At 40.0% G+C, this 10,000-nt stretch overlaps 2 protein-coding genes across 3 annotated transcripts in view; both read left to right on the forward strand.

Moving 5' to 3' along the window:
• Window positions 1-572, forward strand: part of LOC136709522 (guanine nucleotide-binding protein subunit beta-5b) — a 22,939-nt gene extending 22,367 nt beyond the window's left edge. The window contains exon 11 of the mRNA XM_066684818.1: window positions 1-572. This exon is cut by the window's left edge and continues 871 nt beyond it. The gene's annotated coding sequence lies outside the window, so the exon portion shown is untranslated.
• Window positions 573-2,955: 2,383 nt separating this feature from the next.
• bcl2l10 (BCL2 like 10) overlaps window positions 2,956-10,000 on the forward strand; it is a 7,692-nt gene continuing 647 nt past the window's right edge. The window contains exons 1-3 of one of the 2 annotated variants that reach the window (XM_066685278.1): window positions 2,956-3,057; window positions 4,360-4,776; window positions 9,640-10,000. The exon at window positions 9,640-10,000 is cut by the window's right edge and continues 646 nt beyond it. In XM_066685278.1, the coding sequence (XP_066541375.1) occupies window positions 3,040-3,057; window positions 4,360-4,776; window positions 9,640-9,762 (558 nt within the window). In that variant the 5' untranslated portion in view covers window positions 2,956-3,039 and the 3' untranslated portion in view covers window positions 9,763-10,000. Of the gene's footprint in view, window positions 3,058-3,170; window positions 3,310-4,359; window positions 4,777-9,639 lie in introns of those variants that run through there. The other variant, XM_066685279.1, reaches the window with a different exon arrangement.

A 10,000-nucleotide genomic window follows, 5' to 3' on the forward strand; every position in this document is an offset into this window, starting at 1 on the left:
TGTCCGTGTGTCTGCGTGGGTTTCCTCCGGGTGACTGTCTGTGAGGAGTGTGGTGTGTTCTCTCTGTGTCTGCGTGGGTTTCCTCCGGGTGCTCCGGTTTTCTCCCATGGTCCAAAAACACTCGATGGGAGGTGGAATGGAGACTCAAAAGTGTCCGTGGGTGTGAGTGAATGTGTGAGTGCGTGTCACCCTGTGAAGGACAGGAGCCCCCTTCAGGGTGTGTCACTCGATTGCAGCCAGTGATTCTGAGTATTCTCCGGACCCACCGCGACCCAGAACTGGATAAGGGTTACAGACAATGAATGAATGAAAGAATAAATTAATATATGCTCAGGGGGCTGTAGATTAAATTAACAAGAACTAATCCAAAGTTAATTTTCTGTTGTTCAGTTCATCATGACGTTGAAGTTTCAAGGTTTTGATATGACAGTGATGATATGACCCCAAGGGCGTTAAAACAATCAAAAGAAGAGTGAAGAACTTGTTTTCTTGCTTGTTCTCCCTCACTACAGTAATTCACTGCAGCTCTGATTCATTTATTTATTTGGTTCTGATGTCTCCGGTTGTTCAATGAACACTTCTGTATTGTATTTGAAAATAAATTAAAGATAATTTAATGTGTACATAATTGTGGGGCCTGTTTTTAGAAACTGCAACAAGCAAAATATTACAAGACGACACTTGTTTCTCCAAAACAACTGAAACATCTTCTACTCTGAACAAAGTAAAATAACACCACAGTGGTCCCCACGGTCCAGATATTAATGGATGAAGTTTTGTGTTCTGTTGATGGTCACTGTACCAGCGAAATGTTTTTCAATGAAGTGCTCAGTAAACACCTAGCGCAGGAAACACTAGCACGACTGCAGTATTTAAGCATGGACTCTATTTACAGAAATGTTGGATTGTTATTTTGAAAATGCTACATTTAAAACGTTATAGTTAATAAATCACAATCTATAGATAATAAACGTTCAGAAATGTGGATTAGTGAAATTATCTCCATCAGCTGTGATACAGTTTTTAGAAACAAATGTCGTAGTTATGAAATATGAAATTATACATCATTATTTTGAGAGACTGTGATTGTTTTGTTTGAGAACTGCAGTGACTCTAGGTGTATTCCAGTCACCTCAGTGGTTCCCTGTGAAGTGGCCTGTGCAGGGTGTTCCGCCCTCTTCAGTGAGGGTCAGTGGAGCTCTGCCCAGAAGTGTGCTTCCAGTGGAAAGGTGGAAAGTGGAAGTGGAAGGGTGTAAATTTAGGGGCAGACTTTGGGATATCCTCTTTGCTTTCAGGTACAAGGAGGAGGCCGTCACGGCTACAGAGGCTTTTCTCACTTGCAGCTCCAAACTGGAAAAACAATATGGTGTTAATTCTGTGCCAAATATTTAATGCGAAATAATCAACTCTGTAAACAACAGTCTAGGAACCAAAAGGAAAAAAAATTGAATAAAAAATAAAACATTCTATTAATTTATTACATTACTAAAGGTGGATTGGTGACTCAAAAAATGTCCGTAGGTGTGTGTGTGTGTGTGTGTGTGAGTGAATGTGTGAGTGTGTGTGTCGCCCTGTGAAGGACTGGCGCCCCCTCCAGGGTGTATTCCCACCTTGCGCCCCATATTTCTTGCCTCTGTACTTATTTTCGTTTGCATTTTCCCAGTTTGTGATTTTTTGTGGATTTTACTGATAAAGTCTTTTACGTCTGGAGCCTTTCGTTGTGTGATCAAACCGGTTCCCACACACAACAGCAGCTGATACAGATGTTATTTATTGAATGGTTTGTAGATATTGTACATTCCCATATTTCTTGCCTAGGTACATAGTGGCTTTACTGGGGTTGTTGTAGATGAGGTTACAGAGCTCCTCAGTCCGAACTCTGCTGGCCAGTGGAGATTGAAGGTGAACGCTTTCTTCTAACACCCTCCCAACTGTGAGAAGGAAAACAAAAGCAAAAGAGAGATTCCAGAATCAAAAGGTTTTTAGCAGCAAAAATAAATAAATAAATAATTAACAGAAAGCTGCAATGAATAATGACGTAGTCTAGTATCTTTTAAGAGATTTATCTGATATATTTATTTCTCTTTTGGATTTGTAGCACATACGTTTTTATTTTTACGTTAATAATAATAATAATATAATAACGTAATATTTTTATTCTTAGAAATATAATAAATTCATTCCATTACTGAAGAACAGCGCCTACAGTGCGCCCAAAAATACTACATTTCTGTGGAGAGTTGTGGCTTCCTGCTCTGGCGCTCACTCGCTGGTGAAGGGGGTTGTGACCCACTGCCCTTCTGCACTGATCAGGGGACAGCCCTCCACTTCAACGCGTATCTAATCGAGGGCGGAGTGATTAGACGAAGTGAGCAGGGAGCGGATTGAGATCGGGTGTGACTTCATTTTGGGCGAAATGCGGTTTATTTTTTTGATTTACTTATTTTTGCACGGCGTTCCGAATAAAATTATTAATCCACATTAAATCCCTCAGTCGATATCACGTCATTAGTGTGTCGGGATGTACAAGGGCACGCCTTAGTGTTTCTGCGGAATGGAACACAGCCTTTTTCTAGGCACTATTTTGGGGAAAAATTAAACATTCTTCTGAGAAAATAGTTATTTATTTCTTTATTTCAGAAGTCTGTTTGTGGTAAGGAAAATGTGAGGACATTAAATACGACCTGTGCCCAACTTAGGACCCGTTTTGTGTTTTATATTTATGATGTACACCATATTTTAGGTTTTATTTAAAAAATAAATAAATAAATAAATAAATAAATAAAATAATAACAATAATAAAACATTATTTTCCATTAATTGACAGGGGGTATTTAACTTACAAAATTACATATTCTGTATCGGACGTTTTCTTAGTTTACTTAGAAATTCACAAATACCTTTTCCATGATGCGCTGTGTGAATTCGCCGTTGGTTTTCTTACGTAGTGAGTGACGTAGCTACAATGTGGGAGTGACCGGTATAAAACACGCTCAGCGACTTAACCGTTTTAAAGGCTGTGACAGACCTCAGGAGCAGATGGACGTCGCTGGGGAGGTGTGTGACTTTTAAATATTATTGTGTTTTATCTTCAGCTCCACGTCTTGTGTTGTTTTATCGCCAGGTTTAAGCTCTGTGTCGGCGCTTTAAACAGTCGCTCGGGCTCGTTCCGGTTTCCTTCTCTTTGTGTGATAGTGATAGCGGCTTAGCCTTTAGCCGCTTTGTGTGCACGGAAAGGACTTTGGGACGCTGTGTTCGCGCTGTTTTACTGGATTTACCGACATTTTAAAAACCCGCCCTCGTTCTAACGTAAGTAAAGCTGCACATAATGGCTTTTGTGGTGAAGCAACTCGGGTTTAAACCAGTTTTCTCCGGTTTTAGCGATAGCCACATTCCACTGAGTTTGGAGTTTCAAAAAAGAAGTCGTCGGTGGCAGGTTTAATGACAGCTGCTGATTGCTCAGGTGCACTTTAATTTAAACAGTTCTTTGAGGACATTACCTGTGTGTTTATATCTATTTTTGACGATATAGTCTTATTAACACCGTTTTCTGTTTTTAAACGGTGAGAGAATGATGAGAAGATGTTTATTCTTGAAACCTACTGAAATATCGACCGTTATTTTTCTTCTCTCTCTTTTTTCATTGTATGCTTTAGTTCACTTTAAATGTGCAGCTCATGTGGGTCTTATTCGGGAGTCTGTAGTCATTAGGAATTGTTGGTAACGTGTGTCTGAATGAATGGGGATCCCTTGGTGTTGGACTGCGCCGATGAGCTACTTTCAGATGTATCGCGATGTCAGCTTCCGGTTTTTAATTGGCTTTCAGTCGGTTATTTTACTTCCTTTTTTAAGCTTAGTTTTCTCAACCGAAAGCCACTTATTATTCTTGTGTGGGTTTATAAACTGCACTTGAATACGTTTTTAAATAATGTTTTCAAATATATTACAGCACACAACCTTCTAGTTCAGAGAATAGACTGCAGCTGTCAGTAGGACACTGCTGTTACTGTGTGAGCACGACATGTCTGATTATTACTGAGAGTACGTTAGAACTGTAATGTTAATTGTGATTATTATCGACGTGTTAAGCTCCATATGTGCTGTGATGAACAACAATGCAGCTGCTATCTTTCATCCCTTACTTTTCTAAAACGAGCCTCGTGCTTCCTACAGCTGTCTGAGCTGTTACAGCTCTTAGATTAAAGAGGCATAACGTAATGAGAGTAATCAGGGATTTCTGTTGTAGATGTATTGCCCAGCACTGAGATGACAGCACCATCTGCTGGATGACATTTGATTGCTTTAAGCAGCAAGATCCGTATTTGTTCTTCATTATTTTATTATTTTTATGTTTTACAGAATATGTGCTGTTGGCTGAGGAAGGATACCCTGGTGCTGGCGGAGGATTATATCGATTTCTGCACGGGAATCCAACAGACTGCTCCCTGCAAGGCAGCCGAGGCCATGAGGCGCATGGCGAAGGAGCTCGAGAGACAGAACCACGAACGTTTTCAGGCACTGTCTCGGAGCTTTTTGTCCACGTGTGGCCCCAACTCGGACCTGAACGCGTGTCTGCGCGGCATCATGGCCGTCCTAGTGGAGGACGGGAAACTGAACTGGGGCAGAGTTGTCTCCCTCTTTGCTTTCACTGGCGTCGTAGCCTCGGAGCTGTTTTCCAGAGGAGATGGACCAGGTAGCTACCGCGCTCTCGCTTGCACCATCGCAGACTATCTGGGGATGGAGCAGAGGGACTGGCTGCTGCAGAATGAAGGCTGGGTAAGAAACTAGCTTCAACTGGTTTAAAATACTAACGTTTTGGTTGTCATCAAGGCTGCGAATCTACAGAAAATGAAGTGATCTTTTATGGTTCACGAGATGTAAAGAGCAGGCAGCGGGGGACATGGCGTGACACGGTCAATGTTTATTATTTGTTTACAGTGGGATCAGCTCCTGGTGAAATATAACACTCAAGTGGAGCACAGTCCAATGGTAATATACAGTAGTGTAAATGACCATTTCAGGGCTTTATTTGAGCCTCTGAGCTCTTCCTGGAGTTTCTGAAGTTTGACTCGCCAGCTGATGATGTCATAGTTCACTCAGAGGAACCAGCACCTCTTTGGTTCCCAGTGGGAACAAATATTCTGGAACTAATGGTTCCAGTTCCTTGTTGGAAAAGCAATGTCATTATCTTTAAACAAAAAAAAAATGGATACAAATTCCAATTCAATGCTAATAATTGCCCAAATCATATTTAACGTTAACATTGTTTATTGCTCTGTCTCCTACCTCTACTCCACCCACACCCAGATGAAACTACGTTTCTGACAGAAGTCTTAACAGGTTTAAACGTAGTTAATGTTTGACGTTCCAGTCTGATACCTGCTGTTTGGTGCCTGACCTTTTGTTACCTGCTCTGTAAACCACATCTACACGCTGAAGTCCCCTTTAGGTTTGAGTGGGAAGAGTGGGAGGAGTAAAAGAGAAGTGAGGAGTCCCGAAAGTGTTGATTAAATTCAGTAAAGTGACAGAAACGGGAAAACAATCAATAAAAAAATAAAGGTAAGGGCTGCTGAGAACAGCCAGGATCTCCGGGGGTTCTCCAGGATTTGGGTGGTTTAGTCGATGTCAGTTAATGGCAGGGGTTTTCCAACTCTGATTATGCCTTACACAGTTTAATTAAAAGTATCGGGACAGTCCAGCTGCTGTGGGCAGATCACTTGATTAGACTGAGGACTACTTCTGTGTCTGTAGGGGCTTTTTCAGAGACACAAAAAGGAAATTTTTGTGCAGAGAGACAATAAAATGATGTGTTTGTGTAATCAGCACTTAGACCAAGATTAGAGAGGGACCAAAGCCAAACTATTCCAGGAAAGGAATGTGTGTGTGTAAAAGCTTATTTCACTGGAAAAGATCTCAACACTATTTTGCATGCTTTCTTTCTCTTTTTGATCTTTATTCTTTCTGTTTATTTTTTATATTTTTTCTGTCTGCATTTATTATTATCTTTAGATCTCAGGTCCTTTTTTATGCTCAATTTTTTTCTTTTTCTTCAGTTTCCTGTTTCTTTCTTTTATCTTTTTCTCCCTCAACCTTTCAGTCTCTTTTTAAAAGTCTCTAAAATTTTTTTTTTTTTTTTTTTTTAAACAGTCGTTATTTCTTTCTCTCCATCTTTGGTTTTTCTCACTGTGTGTGTGTCATGGTATGACTTCAGCTCCAGATCACACCCCACAGCATACCACAGATCTGTAGATGACTTGTTTAGTCTCTGACTGTAGAAAGTGTGGAAGGTCGTTGATTAAAGCAGTTTTTTTTCCCCCCATCAACACTTCCTCTTTTTATTTATTTATTTTTATTCTTCCCCAAACCTTTGTTTCTTGACACCGTTCCACTGTGGTATTTACGCTACTCAACACTTCTCGCTTTTTTTTGGAAACTGGTACCTGGTTCACTTTTCCGCTATCAGAGCTACCCCCCTATGACGACGTAAATCACCACCTCTACCCGGAACTGTGGGCTCTGGAAACCACAGATATGTCAGCGTTGTCATATCATACAGGGTACAGCTAGCAATGACATGACCGCTCAGTTCCATGAAAAATAAATCAACATGAGGTAGAATCTATAGCATGGAGGTTAAAAATAATATGCATTAAAGTAAAACAAATAAACACCATCTTTACCAGAGATAATAGCTTGTGTGTGTAAAATATTGTAGTGCCATTGTAATGGTAAAACCGGAGCTTTAAAATGGCCCTAGAAATGTGTTAAACCCAGTCGTGTGTTGGGGGTTACAGGTGATTTGTCTGGAGTTCAGTGCGTGGATGGCTTGTGGAGAGAAGCTCCTGACTGTAACTCATCGTGTATTCGCAGGTAGTAGCTGATTTCGTTGTTTTTAAGGGTCAGAGCATGAGTTCAGACGGATCAGTGTAGTGTTGTTGCACCATCCACCTCTCTGCTTTCTTTCATCGGCTACTGATTGAAATAACACTTGCACCTCTTCAAAGGCCGCGGCGTGATTTTACGAGCCATCGCTGAGAGAAGGATAATCACATGATCGCTAATTTGAGCTGGATGTCTGCATTTCATTGCGTTCAGTGACGAGGCTGTCTGGCCCATCAGCGCTCTGCAGGGTTCCACACCTCCTTGTAGTCCTTACTCGGTTCACCTGGAACCACAAGCGAGCAGGTACTGCAAAAAAAAAGTACCTTATTCCAGGCACCAGATTTGACCTACGGGAAATGCAAAAGAGTCAGGTGTTGTAACGTTGCAGGGGAAAAGTGCCGTTTGAGGTGAGCTTCCTTGTGAATTCTGAGTTATGTCCCGCCACTGGATGAAAACATTGAACAAATAACACATTTTAAGTTAAAACAGGACTTAAACATACTTTAATGGAGAAAACCCCCAAATATAACGTCACACGCGGGTTCTGTTTATGATGAGTTTAATATTTTAGATAACAGCATGAGAATGTCTCATAACTGTTGGAAAAGCTATGTTTTTATGCTTTATTTCATTTCCACTCGTTAAATTCAGCTGTTTTGCAAATGTGGTGATGGAGGTCATCTCCAGGAGCCAATGGCAAACAAGATCCCGCCTTTTCGTCAAATCAGGGCCCAAAGTAAAAAGTGAGAAGCTTTTAGAATTAAAAATGAGGCAAAATACTTTAACACAGTCCTTTTCATGGATCTTATGGATTCTATAAATTCTCAAAACATTTGGCTGTTGACTCGATATGAATTTATTACCGGGCGTCTATTTTAGATTTTTATAGAAATATATTTAGTACTTTAAAAAAAAATAATAATAAAAAAATAAAAAATATCCCAAAGAAACTCAAGACTGTTTGAAATTTGAAACAGTGGCCCTTTTTTATTTATAAAATACAACATTGATTACGTAAATGTGCTGAGTGAGTGTCATGAGCGCCTCCTACTGACTACACTTTATAATTATAATTACGACTGGGGGAAATAAAATTATGGATAAAGAAAAGTTAGTTTTAGAATGATCTAGTTGTGACGTTAGACTTCAATGCAATAATATATTTTTATTTTAGATTTAAACTAAGTCTTTACAGCACTGGCTGTATTTAATATTTTGGCTGGAACGCGTCTTTAAACAGAACCTGGTTTTTGTCGTAGAGCTCCACCAGGGGTCAAACGGATCAAAATGGATGGTGAAATTTGCACGCGCTCATTATATGATAAATTTGACTACGCAGCAGGTTTGAGTGAGGACCTGTGTTTGCAGAAAACATGCTTCCCCTATTTTGGCCTCCAATTCATATTGTCAGAGAGTAAACACAACTGTGAGTAAATGAACACTAGTGGGGACTAACCTTTTTTTTTCCTACAGTTCTATAAATGGTTCTGTGTTTTCTTGTAACTGCAACAAGAGCGCGGTGCTCTTTCTATTTTCACAATGACTCAATGCAGATATTTCTCTCTTTCTGTTTGTCATTTCCACTTTAAACGAACGCAGGCCGAAGTGTGAGACACACCACCCCACAGCTGCCTTTCAGTCTTTCAGTCAATTGTTTAAACAAACTATTGATCTCCACGCCTCATAGACTTTTAAAACATTACCCTCAGGAGGAAAAAAAACATGAAAAACTAACACAAATATCCACCACCTGGACGTCTCTGACCAGTAGCAGGTGGCAGCTGCTCAGTTTACTGCTTCAAAAACACTTTCTTTTTTCAGTTGAGAAAAATGTCCTGACGTGCTGAACCTGTTTGTTTTGCCTGTAGATACACACTTATTTTCGTGTAAATTCTTTATTGTATCAGTCTCGGAACTGCAGTGACTCACGGCTCCAGTTTAAAGCATTTCCTGAAATTTCAAGTTCCGGAATTCAATGAAATCAAGGATTAATCCGTTTCCTGCTGCTTTCCTCAGAAAAATGAAGGGTGTTTATAAGTTACTCACCACGTTAAAGGGAAATCTAGTTTTCTTACTGACTTTGTCTTTAAATACAAGTAAATATCGTCTGAATTGGGATCGTCATGTCATTGTTCACAATATCGTCATCACTTTTTAAAATGATAAAAGATATCAGTATCGTGAGTGATATTCTGACTTGTTTACGTGATGACGCCGTGAAGTACGGTGGAGTATCAGATTTACAGTAAACCATTTATTTGTTCAGGGAAATAAGAAGCCTTTAATAATATTATTAATATAAATTATATTTTTGTTGCAGTAGTCTGTTCTTGAAATGAATGTGTGTTTTCATATCACCAAGAATATCGTTATTGCCGAAATATCGTGATATAATGTTAGCGCGATATCGCCCACCCCTCGTCTGAAGACCCTTCACTCTTGAGTCTGTGATGTTCATAAATGCCATACATTTTCAACTAACTGCTCTTTGTGATGTCACAGAAGCCCCTCATTCAATGTTTTGACCTGAAGGGTATTAACCCTGTGTTTGTTACATTTTACAGCAGTTAGACTCTACTTCTTTGGGTTGGTTTCTGTGAGGGTTTGATGGCGTTCGCGACGAAAGGTTCATGATTCATTCTGGCTCCACATACGTCTCAGAAGCACAGCTCAGTGTTTGGGTCGTACTTTTTTTTTTGTGTTATTTATTTATTGTTCACTGGAATTGACATGATCTCTTGTTTGTTTTGTGTGCAGGAGGGGTTCTGTAAATTCGTGCAGAGAGCGGAGAGTAATAGCCATGAATCTTCGATGAAGACGGCGCTGTTTGCCGCTGCTGGAGTGGGGTTAGCGGGACTGACCTTCCTCCTCGTGCGCTGACCTCAACTTATTTATTCTTAGATTTATCCATCTTTTGTTTCTTCTTCTTTTTCTTCTGTGGAACGTTCGTTCTCTTTTCCGAGTCTATCCCCCATCTCTTACTTTTCCCCTCACCTTTTCTTTTCCTCATTTTCCAATATTTTCATTCTGCTTCAGACTGAGTGAATCTTTCATTGGACAATTATTTTGTCTTTTACTGACACATGTGAGGCCTGGTATTGAATGTTTTTTGCACATT

Source organism: Hoplias malabaricus, chromosome 11 (assembly GCF_029633855.1).
Source record: "Hoplias malabaricus isolate fHopMal1 chromosome 11, fHopMal1.hap1, whole genome shotgun sequence".
In the NCBI taxonomy this organism is placed as follows: Eukaryota; Metazoa; Chordata; class Actinopteri; order Characiformes; family Erythrinidae; genus Hoplias; species Hoplias malabaricus.